The sequence below is a fragment of the Eptesicus fuscus genome, chromosome 1, assembly GCF_027574615.1.
Source record: "Eptesicus fuscus isolate TK198812 chromosome 1, DD_ASM_mEF_20220401, whole genome shotgun sequence".
Lineage (NCBI taxonomy): Eukaryota > Metazoa > Chordata > Mammalia > Chiroptera > Vespertilionidae > Eptesicus > Eptesicus fuscus.
Genome location: NC_072473.1, coordinates 53,871,619 through 53,893,325, shown reverse-complemented (window position 1 = coordinate 53,893,325; position 21,707 = coordinate 53,871,619). Strand labels below are relative to the sequence as shown.

The following is a 21,707-nucleotide window of genomic DNA, read 5'->3' as shown; positions in this document are numbered from 1 at the left end:
GCAACACTGACGTTCGCTTCCAAAACCCTTCGAACCAGGGAGATAAAAGGGGTTGGTTACTTGAAGCTTTTTGGCACTCCAAACACACTGAGAAAAACGAGGGAAACAAATGCTTTCTAGATTGTGCCCATTTCTCTATACATATCATAATTTAACCATTTGGCAAACAGAATACAAATAACACGTCCCTGCATGTAAATATATTAATAACACTGTTTATTTCATGCAAGGCACTGTTCCAATTGTTTTATGTAGGTTTAATCCTTATAACACTTTAAAAAGTAGGCAATGTTGGCACTCACTTAACAGCGATCACATACATGGCTAGAAAGTGGCAGAGCTGGGATTAAACTCCAGAAGCACTAGTTCCAAAACCTAAACTCTTAAGCACCAAACTGTCTACATACAAGGATAAGCAAAAGTAGGTTTACAGTTGTTCATATGAAAATACAATAATAATACAAGAATAAACTATTTTGAGTACTCACAACTGCAAACCTACTTTTTGCTCATCTGTCTATAAAGGTACTTTGAGTTGATAGGGAATTGGATAAAAGACATTATAGTCTTATCTCTATAACAAACTTGTAAGTTTACTGCTTTACAAGCCTCTTCTTTTAAAATGGGGGTGGGGTTATGGAACTGTGTGCCTCAGAGGTTTTGGGGAAGAACCTGAATGTTAGCTGTAGTTAATATGAAGAGCCATATGCTTCAAGTTGACAAGTGGGTTAGAATTGGAATCAAATGTTAAGTTACACCAGTTTATTCAAGGTGCACAAGCACTTCCTTTAATAACTGATGCAGATTTCTAACAAATAGGAAAGGGTGGGAATGAGAACTTTTATGAGTACGCTTCTTCCCCCACTATCTTTTAGGAAACAAACTAATCCACATTAGGGCTTTGAGGGTCACAACCCACAGAAGTTATGAGGTAAATTACCTGAAATTTTATTGCAAAAGATTCTCATTTATATCTCTGAGAAAGCAGGCAGCTAAGCAACGTGTTCTGGTCCCTGATGCATTGCTATTTGTTTTGGTCCCTCCCTCATACCACCCTTCAGAGCAGAAAGGAATAGTCCACATAAAGAATGAGACCACAAGTGTAGTGAAGCCACAGCAGTCCTAAGCAAAACAGGAACAAACATGAATGGATGTGCTGGGAGATGCAGGCTTTGTCATCTGTTCAAATGTAGGTTTCATCATTGGATGACCAAATTACTCTGTCCAACACTCAATCTAACAGAACACAAACTACATCAGCCATATTAAGGACAAATCATTCATTTATTAATTATTTTAAAGACCACAAGACAACATCTGATTTCTGTAGCACAATTTAAATGTTTTACTTTTTTGATAAAGCAGAGCATAATAGAAAAAAACAATTTGTTTCCAGTGATCTCTATATCTCTATTCATAATTAAGTCTTCCATAGACATATTACCTGGAAACCAAAGCCTGTTACAATAAGCAAAGCTTTAACCAGAGCGGCTACTTTCGTGCCAGGAAAAAGTTCATCCCTATAGGAGAAATGATGTGCTATGTAAAATGACTAAGGTCACAACCTTGAGGGCACTAGAAGTATATCATCTTATTCCACATTAAGTAGTTTGGTGAATTTCAAACATCAGTTTATCTGCAACCATGCTGGCAACCTTTAATATTTCAATCATGTAAAAAATAAATTAAGAAATCCCTAAACTGATGTTCCTTGATTTACACTGTTAAAAGATACAGTTCATTCACATGTAATTCTGGCTAAAAATTATATTTGAGACTCCTGCTCAGATTTTGGTTAACAGTAAGACTTTCAGAAATTCAAGTTCTTATTAATCAATAATTTGTCAGCTAGGACACATTCAAGCATCAGCTGCAACTACAGAATAGGTACACTGCCTTAGTGCTTTGAAAAGACACTATAATCTAGAACACTACTAGCAGACAAAAAAATTATCTGTTACTGTTACTGAATAGCATAAGTGCAGTATAGCAAGACAAAAACATATATTCATATGTTGGTTTGTTTGAGCCTCAAGTCCTCAATCATTTGTTGAAATTCAATAATTTTATTCCTATGGTTTTTAATACCAAGAACTCAAGCTCCAGGTGGCCTAAAGTCTAATTTGTAACTCCAAACCAAATAGCAGTACAGTTTGCTACTATGGCTGAACCCACAGAGACTTCAAGACCAAGTCCAGAAGACAGTTATTATATAATACCCTAGAAGGTCTGAAAAATAATTATTCATATACATAGCTGGTCCTTCAGAGCTTTTCACCCATAACATGTTTTTGATCAAAGATATTTAATGTATTTGTAATAACTTTAACTTAGTGATCAAATATTTGAATACTTATACTTACCTGGGATTTCATTTCTGCTGACAGAAATAGGAAGAACAGGACTCACTTAAAAAAAAAAAAACCTTAGAAAGGAAGGTAAAAATCTTATCACACACTATTACTTCGGGAAGCAGCATAGAGGGGCAGTTGAAGGTAAAACACTGATGAAATAGATGAAAACTAGGCCAAAAAAATCATTATCATCATCAATGATAGTATCACAACTGTGCCCTTCATAATTAATAATCATTCCTAAGAAGTTTCATTTGGCACTAGATGATGTGTTTTAGTGAAACACTCTGGGATGTTTTGAAACAGACTTGGTTTTGTTAGTTGAGTTACAGGAGAAATTTTAAAGTAGGGGGAGGGGAAGGAAATGGGCCAGAAAAAAAAAATTCTGAATCATCATCTAAATCAAAAAGCACTGATAGCTCCATTCATTAGGTCAGACACTCAAACGACTGATATAGGCTTAAGTGGTTTATAAAACCTATAAAAAGACTACACCAGCAAAGTTCCCATTAATCTGTAGAGTTCAGAAACTAAAACAAGAAGCAACATTTTAGTTTAAAACCTTATCACAAGAGAATCATATACACTTCACATGAATAAAATCACCTGAAACCAAACATTTTTAAAAGCTCCAATACCAAAAATATAAAGAAAAAATTAATTCAGAAGACTCTATCAAGCAATGGAATCACAAAACGGCTGGACAATCTAGATCTCCCCTCCACTAACCATCCCATGGAAGACCAAGGGAGAGCAGACCTTCCAGATCTATGCACCACCTGGTTGCTGCAAAATTCTAGAGAGATTCCTTGTAGAACAGCAGTTTCCCATCTCTTGTGTCTCTTCCTATCATGCACAAAGCAACCCTGGCTGTGCTATTCTATTATCATTATTTGTCACCCATCTGTAATATGACACTATACAGATAAGTAAAAAGTACATTATCTAGTTCCCTTTCCCCTGAAGGTTGAGGCTCAGGTAGAGGGGTAATCCTCCTGTGCAGAGTCTTTATTTAGGCTGACTCAGTGACTTCGACAGGCTTAATCATGTGATCAGGTTTGTTGCCAGCTGCATAATGCTCCCACATCTGTAGATAGAGCCGCTCTAGTTCCATTGTGTATTGTTTGGTGTTGAACAGAGGGCTAGATATTCTCTGCTTCCAGACTTTGCCACGAATTTTCTTCAAGCTAATTTAAAAAGAGAGAGAGAAAGGGAGCCAAGTTTACAAACAGAGCAGGAACTCAGAACTAGCCTCCCCCTAAATACCTAGTCATCTTTGATAAAATACAGGATGAAACTTCACCTTCCCTCAATGCTAAAAAAGGGAAAGATCACATCTAACATAATGCTAACACTTATAATCAAATTCACATCCTCTAAAAAAAAATTAGTTCTTAAACAAATATATCCAAGATACCATGCTTTCTCCATTCCATCTCATTATCACCTTTAAAATGATACCTGTCTATTCCTACATACCACTGGTTAGAACATAAACTGCTTACCCTTTTAGTAAGCAGTTTATGTTCTAACCAGTAATATGTACATTAAGAACTTTAAATGTTCATTACCCTCTGGCAATCAGAAACACTTTAAAATCTATTCAAAAGGAATTAATCAGAGATGCAGGCACACCTAGTCATGCAAAGATGTTCACTGAAGCACCATTTACAACAGCTAAGGCACGTACATAATACTAAATGTAAACTATAATTGAAAAAAAATTTTTTTTTTTTAAGAACCAACAGGCCCAGCCGGCTTGACTCAGTGGTTGAGTGTCAACCTAGGAACCAGGAGGTTTCAGTTCAATTCCCAGTCAGGGCGCATGCCTGGGTTGCAGGCTCAATTCCCAGCGCGGGGCGTGCAGGAGGCAGCCAATCAATGATTCTCTAACATTGATGTTTCTCTCTATATATATCCCTCTCTCTTCCTCTCTGAAATAAATACAAGTATTTAAGAAAAAGAAAAAAATAAGAAACATCAAACTGTAATTAATGATGTCCACATCTAAAGTGTTTAGGGAGAAGAGTACTGATATCTGCAATTTACTTCAAAATGTATCAAATAAGATGGATTGCTAGATGCTAGAGGAATAAACAGATGGACAGATAGCAAGCATAATAAATTTAGTGGTGGAATCTAGATGGCAGGTATATAAGTGTTCATTATAAAATTAATAGTTTTCATTACAAAACACTGTATGAAATCAACTAAGTTCCAAAGAGTAAAATAAAAAAAGACACTAAATTATTTGCTGTGGTTATCTCTGGGATGATGGACATGAATATTAATTTTTTAATGCCAAGACTAAAAATTTTCACTCATTTTCCTTAAATATATATGATATTCAATGGAGAAAATTATGAAAATACTTAACCTCTGTTGAATGCTTACTATATACCAAGAACTGTTGTGTTTTACACAGAACACCTTTTTTTCCTTTTTTTTAAAAATATATTTTTATTGATTTCAAAGGAGAAGGGAGAGGGAGAGATAAAAACATCAATGATGAGAGAGAATCATTGATTGGCTGCCTCCTGCACGCCCTACAGTGGGGACCTAGCCTGAAACCTGGGCATGTGTCCCAATCAGGAATCGAACCATGACCTCCTGGTTCATAGGTTGTCGCTCAACCACTGAGCCATGCCAGACAGGCCAGAACACCTTTTTTAATTGTCACAACATCTCTGCAAAGTAAGTACTATCAGTCATCCCTGTTTTTGCAGATGGAAAAACCAAGGCACATAGAAACTAATTTGCCTAAAGTCACAAGCTTGTAAGTGGGAGAGCCTGGATTCAAACCCAGGCAATCTGACTTAAAGAGGGAGCTTCTTTAAACTTCCATTTAATGCTACTTCTTAGAAAAATACAAAGGGAAAAAAATATCCCATAATGCACAAAGAAAAACCACAGTTAACAGATAAACACTTTTTCATTGTATGGATAAAGAATCACTTATCTAAGCATCACTCCTCTAATTCCCACCTACTTGGGGCATTTAAGTTATGGTTGTTGTTTTTTTCTTATGCTATAGTGAAGATGTGGCATTAGGGTCAAAGCTCTGTGTATTGTTGTTGTTTTTAAGGATCTTATAACTTTGAGGAAGGGTTGTACCAATTTACTCACCAATATATGAAAAGGCCAGCACCTCAATACTCCCTCATCATGGGTATCATATAAATCTTCTGTTTGCCCCACCTGCATGGCTCAGAGGTTGAGCATCGACCCATGAAACATGTCATGGTTCGATTCCCAGTCAGGGCACATGCCCAGCTTGTGAGCTCGATCCCCAGTGTGGGCTGTGCAGGAGGCAGCTGATCAATGATTGTTCACTCTCACCATTGATGTTTCTCTCTCTTCCTCTCCCTTCCTCTCTGAAATCAATAAAAATGTGTTTTAAAAATATTTTGTTTTAGCCCTAGCCGGTTTGCCTCAGTGGATAGAATGTTGGCCTGTAGACTGAAGGGTCCCAGGTTCCAAATCTGTTCAAGGGCACATGCCTGGGTTGTGGGCTCAATCCCCAGTAGGTGGCGTGCAGGAGGCAGCCAATCAGTGATCCTCTCTCATCATTGATGTTTCTATCTCTCTCCCTCTCCCTTTCCCTCTGAAATAAATAAAAAAATTTTTTTAAAAAAAGAAAGTAGAGTAAGGTTAAAAAAAGGTTTTTTGTTTTATAGGCAAAAAATGGTTATGCCTCAATGTTATTTTAATTTATATTTCTACTATGGAGGTTGAAACTTTGTCTTATTAACCATTTTATTTCTACTTCTGTGAGTTGTCTGGTCATTTCCCAGTTTATGTTCCTATTAAGGGACTTAAAATGTAAATGTGCTTCAGTCTTTATATAGCCAGGCTATTAATATTAGGATTTTTTCCCTCTTATTCGTCTTTTAATTTTTTTTACTTACTTTCATTCAGTCATTTACTCTTTGCACAGTAAAACCTATCAACCACTTCATTTATGAAAGTTTAGAAAGTTCCTCTCCAATCCAGAGATAATACAACTAATCCACCTATTTTATATTACCCTTATTTTATTATTTCATTTTATAGCACCTATACCAGTATTCTCTCTAAATTTTCCTCATTCCCTTCACTCTATCATGATTTATTCATGGAAAAGTTTACTTACTATTCTAGATCAGTTCCCAGTTTCACAGCTATATCTTCATATTCCTGTCTATTTTTAGCAATAAGCTCAAGACAACCTAAACAAGTGAGCTGGGAAGCCGCAACTCGAGAAGCAAGAGTCTCTCCTGTAATAAGAAAGATAACAATTACTCACGAGAATGCAACTAGCATATGGTTATTAATGTTATTTATGTTAAGTATCCACACTATGCAGATAGATTATAGAGATAAGTGCTCAGAACAAGTCTTGTTTTTTTACCATCCTCCCCTAAATGTTGCTTCTAGTATACACAATTTCACCTGGAATTATCTTCCATAAAAGGGATCCTAAAAAGAACAAGATTCCAATGATTTATCAGTAGCTTACCTGGCATAGTCACCATCGGTGTCCCAGCCCACAGGACATCCATTCCTGTGGTGTGCCCATTACAGAGCGGAGTGTCCAGGCAGACATCAGCCAGCTGGCCTCTCCTGACATGTTCTTCTTTAGGAGCAACAGGTGAAAAAATTATACGGTTCTGGGGAAGACCCATGTTTTGTGCATACTGTTGAATATTAGGTTCTCCTACTGCTGGAAAACGCAACAGCCACAGCACACTATTGGGAACACGCTTCAGAATCTAAAATAGGGAAAATAGTAATTATTAATAGCAGCTCTGCCCTTCTCCAGAAAGGTTCCTATAGAGCTCTAATAATTCAACCACACTCTACCCTTTTCACCCAGATAGCAGCCTACTGTGAACTTATAAGTCTTTCCTTCACATAGATGAATTAGATAAACTGAACTATAGGTTCCTGTTCTGCTCAGCTGTCCCCAAAGAGAGTTCAAAGAAAGAGGAGACTGATGTAAGAAGATACAAAACAAGATACTAACTGGCAAAATCTCAGGCAGTGATTTTGTAAAGGACATAGCAATTTCCCACTTCAAATTTTAAATCTCCCACCATGACACAACAGTTAGTTCACACTTTCCTAACTTTATTTACCTAATCTAGATCAGATGTCAGCAGACTTTTTGTAAAGGTCCAGAGAGCAAATATTTTGAACTTTGCAACCACATGGACTCTGTCCTAACTTTAGGCTCAATTCTCCCTTGTCACTGGAAAGCAGCCACAGACAATATGTAAACAAGTAGATATGGCTGTGTGTCAATAAAATTTTATTTGCAAAAGCAGGCAGTGGGCTGAATTTGACCCACAGTCCAATTTGCCAATGCCCGATTTAAATCTACATCTACTCAATGTACCTTACGAGTTGACCATCCCCTCTGAAAGCCATAGGAAGAGATGAGTTTCAGAAAACAGAGTATTTCAAATTTTTAAAAAGTGTACAATGCATGTATATTACATTAGAGTCTCAGCAGCAATTTCCTGTAAATAAACACATCAGCACCTCTGCATCGAGATGTCAGAATATGCACACTAAATGGAATAAGAGACCATTAATAGAGTAGTTCAGGTAAATGTGCTGCCAAATAAATTTACCACAAACATATGACAAAACTTATTAGTTATCAGATTTTTTTAATATTGGGAAATGAAGATTAAGGAATAGTAAACCTGTACTCATCTGCTTCCTCTTCTCCTCCACCCTCCCCTCTCCAAAGGGGGAAAAAAACAGATATTAATAAGAAAAGCAAGCAACCAAGAATCATCTCCATTTTAGCTCCATGGAATAAGAACAAATTACGAAGGGCCCTGATCAAGTAGCTCAGTTGGTTAGAACGTTGTCCAATATGCCAAGGTTGTGGGCTCCATCCCCAGTCAGAGCACATGCAAGAATCAACTAATGAATGCATAAATAAGTAGAACAACAAATCAGTATCTCTCTCTCTCTCTCTCTCTCTCTCTCTCTCTCTCTCTCTCTCTCTCTCCTCTCTCTAAGTTAATTTAAAAAAAAAATAAAATGCCCTAGCTGGTTTGACTCAGTGGATAAAACGTCAGCTGCAGACTGAAGGGTCCTGGGTTTGATTCCGGTCAAGGGCACATACCTTGGTTGGAGCCTTGACCCTCAGCCCTGGTCAGGGAGCATGCAGGAGGCAACCAATCGATGTATCTCTCTCACATCAATGTTTCTCTCTGTCTCTCCCTCTCCCTTATATCATCCTTGGGTGAGGATTAACAAAAAAATGAAAAAATATGAAATTATGGATAACAAAAGTTGGAACCTTCAGAAATCCTTCTTATGCAAACTGGTCTGATGAGCTGACTAAAAGGTAATGGCATAAACTGAATCCTTCCTGGTTATATCTCTACAATATTGCAAGAATGTTAAACATGGGTGAATAAGCATGACGTCTGCTATTCGTTTAGACAATAAAATTATTTTTGTTGCTATTTCATAACTGTAATTTTACTAATGTTATGCCTCATAATGTAAATATCTGTGTTTTCCGATGGTCTTAGGCTCTACAGCAGCGGTTCTCAACCTGTGGATTGCGACCCACAGGTTGAGAACTGCTAGCAGGGTCGCCTAAGACCATCGGAAAACACAGATATTTACATTACGAGTCATAACAGTAGCAAAATTACAGTTATGAAGTAGCAACGAAAATAATTTTATGGTTGGGGGTCACAACATGAGGAACTGTATTAAAGGGTCGCGGCATTAGAAAGGTTGAGAACCACTGGGCCAGATTATTATGATCTCTGAAGGCATAATAAGCAGGCCACTCAGTGTGTGTGTGTGTGTGTGTATGTATGTATGTATGTATGTGTGTGTGTGTGTGTGTGTTTGTGTGTGTATATATATATATATATATATATATATATATATATATATTAGAGGCCCAGTGCATGAATTCATGCATGGGTGGGGTCCAGCCAGCCTGGCCAGGGGGAGGGGACATGGGCGGTTGGCCAGCCTGCCTGCTGGTTGAACTCCTGGTGGAGGGGACAATTTGCATATTAGCCTTTTATTATATAGGACAGTGGTCAGCAAACTCATTAATCAACAGAGCCAAATATCAACAGTACAACGATTGAAATTTCTTTTGAGAGCCAAATTTTTTAAACTTAACCTTTTGCACTCGGATGTCGAGTGTAACTCGACCCGGTTAGCATTAGAATAAAGGAATCGAGAAAAAAGCAAGTGAGTGCAAAGGGTTAAACTTCTTCTAACGCCACTTCTTCAAAATAGACTCGCCCAGGCCGTGGTATTTTGTGGAAGAGCCACACTCAAGGTGCCAAAGAGCCGCATGTGGCTCGCGAGCTGCAGTTTGCCGACCACGGATATAGGATATACACTCAGTGGCCAGAGTATTATGCGTTCAGAGATCATAATAATCTGGCCACTCAGTGTATACGGCTTGTACACTCCCCACCCCTGGTTTAGACTATGGGTTGACAAACTACAGTCTGTAAGCCAAATCTCGCATGTTGCCTGTTTTTTTGTCAAATTTTTTTGAAACACACCTATGTTCATCCATTTACATAACCTTTTATGGTGTTGTCCTGATCCAATGGCAAAGATGAACAGAGGTGAGAGAGAGTATGGACTGTAAAACTAAAAATTTTAACCATACAAGCAGCAGCTGGCCTTGGCATAAATTGCAACTTCTGCCAAGCAGCCTGAAACCCTGCACAATGGCAGCCATCCTTGGCCTGAACCAGAGCCCCTTCCAATAGGCTCCAGTAATGTGCTGCCAAATAAATTTACATACTCAGTGTCCTGCTTCAGAGTGCCATTAAATTCCCACCCAACCAACTCCAGAACCAAAACACCCAAAGTGCGGACTCAGCTAGAATAAGACTCAGGCAAAAGCGACTCCCGCTCTCAGGGGTCAGTCCCCACAACAGCTCAACCAAGGTAGGCACAGCTAGCCCTCACAATCAGTCAGCCTGAGTGAAGGTCAATTCCACCTATTGACATGCCAGCACCAACCGAAGCATAACTACACAACCCACACAAGGGATACCCCTGGAGGACCCAGCTCAGGTGATTAGAGAGACTGTGCAACTGAGCCCTACAAGACACTTTCTGTATTATATAAGACCACTCTGTCACTATCAGGAGACAGAACAGATTGACCTCATAAATAGAAACAAACACAGGGAGGTGGCCAAAATGAGGGTTAAAGATAAAGAGAGAACCTTAAAAGTAGCAAGACAAAATCAGTTAATAACCTACAAGAGAGCTCCCATAAGCCTGTCAAGTGATTTTTCCACAGAAACTTTGTAGGCCAGACGACACTGGCACAAAATATTCAAAGTGATGAAAAGAGAATGATCCAAGATGTAAGTGGATGTTACACTGATCGCCTCCCACAACCAAACTGGAATTACAAATAAAATATAGAACAATCAGCCTGAATAACCAATTGGAGACTAGCTGAATCTTATAACCAAGGATTTACAGAAGAAGTAGTCACAGTGATACTGGGAGGAAGGGCAGAGACACGAAAAGGGTTGTCCCTGCTTCCACAGGCAGCAGCTGAGATTCAGGATGGATATTTCAGCTGCAAAGGTTCCCCCTGCAGAGATGGGTTTTCTGGGAATATATGTGAAGAAACCCAAAACACTATTGCAAAAGAATTTATGCAACTGTATGTTCACTGCAGCATTATTTACAATAGCCAAGATTTGGAAGAAGCCCAAGTGTCCATCAGTAGATGAGTGGCTAAAAAAGCTGTGGTACATTTACACAATGAAACACTACTCAGACATAAAAAAAGAAGGAAATCCTACCTTTCATGACAGCATGGATGGACCTGGAGAGTATTATGTAAGTGAACTAAGCCAGTCAGAGAAAGACAAATACCATATGATTTTACTTATATGTGGAATCTAATGAACAAAATAAACTAACAAAATAGAAACAGACTCATAATTACAGAGAATAGATTTACAGCTGTCAGAGGGGAAGGGGGATGGGAGGATGGTTGAAATTAGGTGCAGGAATTAAGCAAACATCAGTATGGTGATTACCAGAGGGAAAGAGGGGTGGGGAAATGTAGAAGAGGGTAAAGGGGACTAGATGATGGAAGGAGACTTGACTTTGGGTGGTGAACACATAATACAACATACAGATGATTATAGAATTGTACACTTTAAACCTATATAATTTCATTAACCAATATCACCCCAGTATATTCAATAATTTTTTTTAAAAAAAGAGAAAGTAGAGAGAACCAAGATGGCGGCATAGGTAAATACCTATACTTGCTGCCTCTCACAACCACATCAAAATTACAACTAAAAGGCAGAACAACTACCACCCAGAACCAAGGGAAAGCTGGCTGAGTGGAAGTTCCACATCTAGAGATGTGAAAAAAGAGCATTAAGACTGGTAAGAGGTACGGAGGCACTGAATGTGCTGCACCTGGATGTGCTGCTCTTTTAATCGGGAGGGAGATACAAGCTCCCACTTGCTCTGAACTCCAGTTCCAGGTGAGACTCTGGGGGACCCAGACATACGGGGAGAAACTGGACTGTCTGGCATCGGGACAGGAACACAAGGGTGGCTTTCTCTCAAAGGTGCTCACAGCAATCATTGTTCCTGCATGGGGGCGTGGGACGCAGAGACCCAGGGACCTCTCTGGTGCAGGGCTGACTGGCAGCCATTGCTGTTTGCTCCACCCTGGTGATTCCCAGAGACCCCGCCCCACCCAATTTACAACCCCACCCAAGTTATGCAGAGTGGCTTTTGCATATGAATGGCCTGTCCTTTCTCAGCCTAAAACCTGTCAAACAAGCTGCAGCTGGGTCAGGGAACCCCAAAGCTATCAATAAAAGGCCCAAGGCTGGCACCAGCAACCTGCCTTGATTCACAGCTGGGCCTCAGCTGGGCACTTCCAAACCCATACAAAGAGGAGGAATCTGCAGATCTCTTTGTAGCTCCTGCTGGGCGACCCCAGACAGTGCTGACCTTGCCACTTCCTTGGAGATCCAAGAGCCAGTGTACCCAGTGGTCAGAGTGAGACCATACCGGATTACAACTCTTCACATCCATAAGAGACACACTCAAGAGGCAGACTCAGCCGAACCAGTTTGGCTCAGTGGATAGAGCGTCAGCCTGCAGACTCAAGGGTCCCAGGCTTGATTCCGGTCAAGGGCATGTACCTTGGTTGCGGGCACATCCCCAGTAGGGGGTGTGCAAGAGGCAGCTGATCGATGTTTCTAACTCTCTATCCCTCTCTCTTCCTCTCTGTAAAAAATCAATAAAATACATTAAAAAAAAAAAAAGAGGCAAACTCAGTGAGCACCAAAGCCCCACTGAAGCAAGTCCTGCCCCATAAGGGTGTCTCCTGCACAACAGACCTTCCAGTGTAGACACAGATGGTCATCACAGCCAATTGGCCTGGAGGTCAATTCCTCCCAGTGATACCAACAGTAATCAAGGGTTAACTACAACAAGACTGTGCACCCAGCCCACAAAGGGGTGCACCAAGAGCATCCACCTCAGGTGACTGGGGAGGCTGAGCCACTGGGCCCTATAGGACACCTACCACACAAAGCCACTCTATCAACTCAAGGAGACATAGCAGCTACCCAGTACATAGAAACAAACACAGGGAAGCAGCCAAAATGCAGAGACAAAGAAACATGTCACAAATGAAAGAAATGGAGGAAAGCAAAATACTGGATATAGAGTTCAAAACCACAGTTATAAGGTTACTCAAGAATCTTCTAGAAACCTCCAAGAAATTTAGTGAGACCTTCAAGGATGTGGAAAAGGACCAATCAGAAATTAAGCATACACTAACTGAAATAAAGAATAATATACAGAGATTCAACAGTAGACTAGAGGACCCCAAGAATCAAGTCAATGATTTGAAATATGAAGAAGCAAAAACACCCAACTGGAAAAGAAAAAAGAATCCAAAAATATGAAGATAGTGTAAGGAGCCTCTGGGACTTCAAGCGTACCAACATTCGCATTATGGGGGTGCCAGAAGAAGAGAGAGAGCAAGATACTGAAAACTTATTTGAGGAAATAATGACAGAAAACTTCCCCTACCTGGTGAAAGAAATAGACTTACAAGTCCAGGAAGCACAGAGATCCCCAAACAAAAGGAATCCAAAGATGGCCACACCAAGACACATCATAATTAAAATGCCAATGGCAAAAGACAAAGAGAATCTTAAAAGCAGCAAGAGAAAAAGTTACCTACAAGAGAGTACCCATATGACTGTCAGCTGATTTCTCAACAGAAACTATGCAGGCCAGAAGGGAGTGGCAAGAAATATTCCAAGTGATGAATAGCAAGAATCTACAACCAAGATTACTCTACCCAGCAAAGCTATCATTTAGAATTGAAGGTCAGATAAAGAGCTTCACAGACAAGAAAAAGCTCAAGGAGTTCATCACCACCAAATCAGTATTATATGAAATGCTGAAGGACATTCTTTAAGAAGAGGAAGAAGAAAAAGGTAAAGATAAAAATGTTATGAACCAAGTGACAACAAATACATATCTATCAACAAGTGAACCTAAAAATCAAATGAATAAAAAACCTGATGAACAGAACAGACTGGTGAATGTAATAGAAACAGGGGCATGGAAAGTGAGCAGTCTGATAATTCTCAGAGGGAAGGCGTTGTGGGGTGTGCGGGAATTGGACAAAGAGCTTATACCTATGGACGAGGTGGGGGGGGGGGGGGCTGGAGTGGGGTGGGAACCGGGTGGAGGGGAGCAAGGCAGGAGAGGAACATCTGTAATAATCTGAATAAAGACTTTTTTTTAAAAAAAGAGAAATTTAAAAAAGAGAGAAAGTAAAATACATGACACTAAAAAAAAATGTTTTTGAAATAAAGGACCTACAATCAAGTCTATTCTACCCAGCAAGGCTATAATTTAGAACTGAAGGTGAGAGAAAACAGTTTTCCTACAAGAAAAAGCTAAAGGAGTTCATCACCACTAAACAAGTATTACAAGAAAAGTTAGAGACTTCAAGTAGAAAATAAGAGATCAAATAAGAAAACATAGAAAAGAAAAAAATCTTACTGACAAAGGCAAACACTTAGTAAAAGCAGTGCATTAACCAATTATCAAGTTAGTACCAAGGTTAAAAGACAAAAGAAGAAAGATCACGTGTAATTACAATAAATTAAGATACACATAAACACAGACATACAAAAAAAAAAAGTAAAAAAAAAATGACAAAAGCATAAAAGGGGTGGAAGGGGTGAGTAAAAATTGCAGTGAGTTTACAATGTGTTGGAAATTACCCATCAACTTAAAATAGACTGCTATAAGCACAGCTTGCTATATTATCAAGAGCATGGTAACCACAAACCAAAAATCTGTTAAGATTTTAAAAAATTTAAGAGAAAGGAATCCAAACATAAACTATTTAAAGTCATCAACACTGCCCTAGCCAATCTGACTCAATGAATAGAACGTCAGCCTGCAGACTGAAGGGTCCCAGGTTCGATTCTGGTCAAGGGCACATGTCCAGGTTGCGGGCTCGATCTCCAGTAGGGCGTGTGCAGGAAGACAGCTGATCAATTATTCTCTCTCATAATTGATGTTTCTATCTCTCTCTCCCTCTCCCTTCCTCTCTGAAATCAATAAAAATATTAAAAATAATAATAGTAAGGTCATCAACATCAAAGAGAGCAAGAGAATTACAAAAACAATCCAAAAACAATATACCATTTGCAACAGCATCAATGGACCTAGAGCATATTATACTAAGTGAAATAAGTCTGTCAAAGAAAGACAAATACCATATGATTTCACTTATATGTGGAATCTAAAGCAGACCTAGATGCAGAGAACAGAGGGGAGAGTTTAGGGGACTGGGTGAAAATAGGTGAAGAGATTAAGAAGTACAAATTGGTAGTTACAGAATAGTCACAAAGATGTAAATTACACGATAGGGAATACAGTCAATAATATTGCAATAATTATGTATGGGGCCAGGTGGGTATTTGAAATACCAGGGGATCACTCTATAAAGTACATGATTGTCTAACATAATATTGAATGTATACTGAAACTCAAAAATGAAAACAATAAAATGACAACTACTATATACTTGTCAATAATTACTTTATATGTAAATAGATAAATGATCCAATAAAAAGACATAGGGTGGCTGAGTAAAAAAATAAGACCTGTATATATGCTCCCCCCAAAAAACCAACATTTCAGACTGAAAGACACACAGATTAAAAATAAAGATATGACCCTGGCCAGTGTGGCTCGGCTGGTTGGTCATCCTGTGCAACAAAAGGTTGCTGATTCAATACCCAGGGAGGGTACATGCCCAGGTTGCAGGCTCAATTCCCAGTACAGAGTGTGCAGAAGGCAGCCGATCAATGTTTCACTCTCATATCTCTCTCTCTCTCTCTCTCTCTCTCTCTCTCTCTCTCTCTCTCTCTGTAAAAGCCAATAAAAGCATATCCTCAAGTGAGGAGCATTAAAAAAAAAAAAGTGAAGGGATGGGAAAAATAATTCATGTAAACTGAAATTAAAAAAAGTTGGGATAACAATACTTATAGCAGATAAAATAGACTTTAAAACAAGGAATGTAATAAATAAGACACAAAGAAAGGCATTTCATAATGATAAATGGATCAACCCAACAACAGGACAGAACTCTCATAAACATCTGTGCACCCAATGTAGGAGGACCTAAATATATAAAGCAAACATTGATGGAAATAGAGATTGACATTAACATGGCATTAGTAGGGGACTTGAACATCCCATTGACATCAATGGATCGATCATGCAGACAGAAAATGACACATTAGACCAGATGAACATAATTGTTATTTTTAGGACATTTCACCCCAAAGAATAGTATAGGATGTCCCCAAAAATGTATGAATAATTATAAAGACAGTGTTTATTAAAATACATTTCATTTTCAAAACTGAACTATCAGCTGTTAAAAATCTGTATACATTTTTGGGGAATATCCTGTACATTCTTTTCAAGTGAACATGGAACATTTTCCAGGATAGACCATATGTTAGGTCATAAAAATGTCTCAATACGTTTAAGAAGATTTAAATCATCTCAAGCATCTTCTGTGATCACAACAGTATGAAACTAGAAATCAATTACAAGAAGAAAACTGAAAAATACACAAGGCTAAATAACATGCTACTAAACAATGATTGGGTTAACAATGAGATCAAGGAGGAAATCACAAAAAACCTCGTCAAATGTAAATAAAAACACAAGAACCCCAAATCTATGGGACACAGCCAAAGCAATTCTATGAGGGAAGTTCACAGAAATACAGGCCTACCTCAAGAAATAAAAATCTCAAATAAACAATCTAACCTTCACCCCTGGGTCTGGGAGAGGCCACGCGCCCCCGGGTCCGGGTGAGGCCACGCGCACCTAGCTCCGGGTGAGGCCACGCGCCCCTGGGTCTGGGAGAGGCCACGCGCCCCCGGGTCCGGGTGAGGCCATGTGTCCCTGGATCCGGGTGAGGTCTCGCGCACCTAGGTCCGGGTGAGGCCACGCGCCCCTGGGTCTGGGAGAGGCCACGTGCCCCTGAGTCCGGGTGAAGCTGTGCCCCTGGGTCCGGCCGAGACCAAACCAGAGGGAGTTGGACCTCCATTACCACCATTTGTCCACCATCCAGAGCTGAGGGGTCAGTGCTGACATGTACACATAAGGAACTGGTGGACATTGAAATTGGGTCTCTAAAGAACTGTTGGTCCAGAAAGAAACTCACTACAGACTGATTCATTTGCCTGTCAGCATAACTATTATTGCTCGTCTCACATTCAGTTCTTATATCTCTAGTGACACATGATCTCGCTCATCTAGGGGAAATGATGAACAACATAGACTGATGAACAAGAACAGAACCAGAAACAAGGAGGCATCGATCGGACTATCGGGCCTCAGAGGGAGGATAGGGGAGGTTGGGGGGAGGGGGGAGAGATCAACCAAAGGACTTGTGTGCATGCATATGAGCCTATCCAACGGTTAAGTTCAACAGGGGGTTGGGGCATCCGTGGGGAGGGGTGTGGGATGGGAATGGGGGGATGAGGACAAATATGTGACACCTTAATCAATAAAGAAATTTAAAAAATTTAAAAAAATTAAAAATAAATAAATAAATAAATAAACAATCTAACCTTACACCTACCAAAACCAGAAAAAGAACTGAGGCCAAAGTGGGTAATGGAAGAAAATAATAAAGATCAGAGAGGAAATAAACAAAATACAGTAAAAAACAAAACAAAAAACGATCAGCAAAACCAAAAGCTGGTTGTTTGAAAAGATAAAAAGATGGATATACCTTTAAACAGACTCATCAAGAAAAAGAAGAACCAAATAAATGGACAAGATGAACAAGGGAGATAAACTGTAAAGAAACTAGCAGCATCGATCAGACCCTCAAACCTCAGAGGGAAGGTAGGGGAGGGTGGGGGTAAGGGGGAAAGGTTAACCAAAGGACTTTTATGCCTGTATATAAGCCTAACCAATGGACACAGACACCAGGGGGGGTGAGGGCATGAGTGGGGAGGGGGTGGGGGGGGAAATGGGGGGGATAAGGACACATATGTAATACCTTAATCAATAAAGAAAAAAAGAGAAACTAGCAAAAGTGATTATATAAAAGCCAGGTGAAATGGTTACTTTTGGGAGGAGGGTGACAGGGGGTTGTGATTGGGATGGGACACATGGAAAGACTTCTATGCTGGCTAGCAGAGTTCTAGTCGTTGACCTGGGTGGTGACTGCAAGGATGTTTGCCTCGTAATAATTCACCAGTCTATATATTTGTTTTGTGTGGTTTCCTGTACCTGTTTTATTTTACAATAAAAAGCATGACAAGCCCGGCCAGTGTGGCTCAGCAGCTGAGAATCAACCTAGGAACCAAGAGTTCGCTGGTTTGATTCCTGCTCAGGGCACATGCCCAGGTTGAGGGCTCAATCCCCAGTAGGGGGCCTACAGGAGGCAGCCGATCCATGATGTTCGTCTCTCATTGATGTTTCTATATATTGATCCCTCCCTCTTTCTCTCTCTCTAAAAATCAATTAAAAATATTTTTAAAAAAGTATGACAAGTACTCCTTTACCTGGAATAAACAGCAAAAAAAAAAAAAAGAAAGAAAGAAAAGTGACAACCGACACCACAGAAATACAAAAGATTATAAGAATACTAGAGGCCCAGTGCACGGATTTGTGCACCAGTGGGGTCCCGCCTGACCTGTGCCCTCTCGCAATCCAGGACCCCTCAGGGGATCTTGGACTGCCAGTTTCAGCCCAATTCTCATAGCCCAGGATGAGGGACCCTACCGGTGCAAGAATCCATGCACTGGGCCGGTTTCAGTCCAATCCCCACAGGCCAGGCGAGGGATTCCACCGGTGCACGGGCCTCTAGTATGCATATAAGATCTTTGGTTAATCTTTTCCCGCCCTCCCCCTGAGATTCATTAGTCTGTCCCATGTTTCCATGCCTGTGGGTTGAGCATCTGCCCCCTGGTGGTCAGTGCACGTTATAGCTACCGGTCAAACAGTCAGACAGTCGCTTAGGCTTTTAAATATATAGATGCCAACAAATTGGATAACCTGGAAGAAATGGATAAATTCCTAGAAACATACAGTCTTCCAAGGCTGAATCCAGAAGAAACAGAAAATCTGAACATACCAATAACTACTAACAAAACGAAGTAAGTGTCAAAAAACTCCCCGCAAACAAAACCCTGGACCAGATAGATGACTTTGGATGTAAATTTTACTAAACATTTCTTAACACCTATGCTTCTCAAACTATTCTAAAGAAGGGATGGCTCCCCCCAAATTTTACAAGGCCAGCATTACTCTAATATCAAAACCAGACAAAGACACTACAAAAAAAAAAAAAGGAAATTATGGGCCAATATCCCTGATGAACATAGATGTAAAAATCTTTGACAGAATATTAGCAACTGAATTCAATGATCCATTAAAAAGATCAGAGTCCATGATCAAGTGGGATTTATTCTCAGTACACAAAGTTGGTTCAATACTACAAATCAATTGTGACACAACACATAAAATAAAGATAAAAATTATATGATCATATCAATAGATACAAGGTGGGAATAGAGTGAACATTCCTCAACATAACAAAGGCATATATGACAAAACCACAGATAACATCATACTCAATGGTAAAAAGCTGAAAGCTTTTTCTTTTAAGATTAAGAACAAGCCGAAACCGGTTTGGCTCAGTGGATAGAGCATCAGCCTGCAGACTGAAAGGTCCCGGGTTCGATTCCGGTCAAGGGCATGTACCTTGGTTGTGGGCACATCCCCAGTAGGGGGTGTGCAGGAGGCAGCTGATTGATGTTTCTAACTCTCTATCCCTCTCTCTTCCTATCTGTAAAAAGTCAATAAAATATATTTAAAAAAAAAAAAAGATTAAGAACAAGACAAGGATGCCCAATTTCACCACTTTTATTCAATACTAGAGGCCCAGTGCACAAAATTCATGCACGGAGGGGGGGGTGTCCCTCAGGCCGGCCTGCACCCTCTTGCAGTCCAGGGGCCCTCCAGGGATGTCCAACTGCTGCGGAGGCAGGAGAGGCTCCCGCTACCACCGCTGCACTTTCCAGCCATGAGCCCGGCTTCTGGCTGAGTGGCGCTCCCCCTGTGGGAGTACAATGACCACCAGGGGGCAGCTCCTGCATTGAGCATCTGCCCCCTGGTGGTCAGTGCATGTCATAGAACCGGTCATTCCGCCATTTGGTCGATTTGCATATTAGCCTTTTATTATGTAGGATAGTATTGGAAGACCTAGGCATAACAATAAGAAAAAAATAAAAGCATCCGAATTGCAAAGGAAGACACAAAACTGTCATTATTTTCAGATGAGATGATACTATATGGAGAGATCCCTAAAGAGTCCACCAAAAAAACTATTGGAATTGATGAATGAATTCAGTAAAATAGCAGGATACAAAGTTAATATTCAGCAATCAGTTGCATTTTCATGCACCAATAACAAACTATCAGAAGGAGAAATTAAGAAGATAATCCCATTTACAATTGCATAAAGAATAAAATACCTAGGAATAAATTTTTTTGTTGCATTTTTTTGTTCTGTTTTGTTTTTTTGTTAATCCTCACCCAAGGATATGTTTCCCATTGATTTTTAGAGCGAGTGGGAGGGAGAGGGAGAGACAGAGAGATACATCGATATGAGAGAGACACAATGATTGGTTGTCCCCCACACCCACCCCAACAAGGGCCGGGGAACCTGCAACCAAGGTACGTGCCCTTGACCGGAATCGAACCTGGTACCTGTCAGTCTGCGAGCTGACGCTCTATCCACTGAGCCAAACCAGGTAAGGCTTGTATTTTTTTATCTTTTTTGTTCTTGTATTTTTAAAATTTATCTTTATCTTTAATTTATCTTTATTACAGATGTCCCATTTTTTCCTCATTGACCCCCTTCACCCTGTACCTGGAACCCCCCCCCCACCCACAGGCCTTCACCACACTATTGTCTGTGTCCATGGGTTATGCATATCTATAACAAAAGCATAATATGCTAATTAGACCAGATGACATTCCGGAGGAAGCCCGGGTGCCAGGTGCCAGAGGGAAGCCGGTGCCAGCAGCCAGGGGAAGGAAGGCCTACTCTTTCACGAATTTCATGCAACGGGCCTCTAATATGCATGTGAGTTCTTTGGTTAATCTCTCTCCACCCAACCTTGCTTTCCCTCTGAGATTCATCAGTCGGTTCCATACTTCTATGTCTCTGGATCTATTTTGTTCATCAGTTTATTTTGTTCATTGGTTCCACATATGAGTTAGATCATGTGATACTTGTCTTTCTCTGACTGGCTTATTTCACTTAGCATAATACACTCCAGGTCCCTCCATGCTGTCTCAAAGGGTAAGAGATCCTTCTTTCTCATAGCCTAGGAATAAATTTAACCTAGGAGGTGAAGAACCTATCCTTGTGCCCTAGCTAATTTGGCTCTGTGGAGAGAGCATCGACCAGCAGACTGAAGAGTCCCAAGTTCGATTCGGGCAAAGGGCACATACCTTGGCTTGCAGGCTCAATGCCCGGCCCTGGTAGGGTACATATACAGGAGGCAACAAATCCAATGTGTCTCTCTCACATCAATGTTTCTGTCTCTTCCCCCTCCCTTTCACTATCTTTAAAAATCAATGGAAAAATAATATCCTCGGGTGAGGATTAACAACAACAAAAAAGAACCTATACTCGGAAAACTGTGTCATTGAAGAAAGGTACTGAAGAAGACAAATAAATTGAAGCATATACCGTGCTCATGGATAGGAACATTTCACATT

The 21,707-nt window shown here is 40.1% G+C and overlaps 1 protein-coding gene across 3 annotated transcripts in view; it reads right to left on the bottom strand.

The window, feature by feature from the left end:
- Positions 1–1,265: 1,265 nt before the first annotated feature.
- OGT (O-linked N-acetylglucosamine (GlcNAc) transferase) overlaps positions 1,266–21,707 on the bottom strand; it is a 58,565-nt gene continuing 38,123 nt past the window's right edge. For all 3 annotated transcript variants that reach the window (XM_008157608.3, XM_054718236.1, XM_054718287.1), the window contains 3 exons: positions 6,853–7,105; positions 6,487–6,610; positions 1,266–3,541 (listed from right to left, as the gene is read on the bottom strand). In XM_008157608.3, the coding sequence (XP_008155830.1) occupies positions 3,367–3,541; positions 6,487–6,610; positions 6,853–7,105 (552 nt within the window). In that variant the 3' untranslated portion in view covers positions 1,266–3,366. The remainder of the gene's footprint in view (positions 3,542–6,486; positions 6,611–6,852; positions 7,106–21,707) is intronic.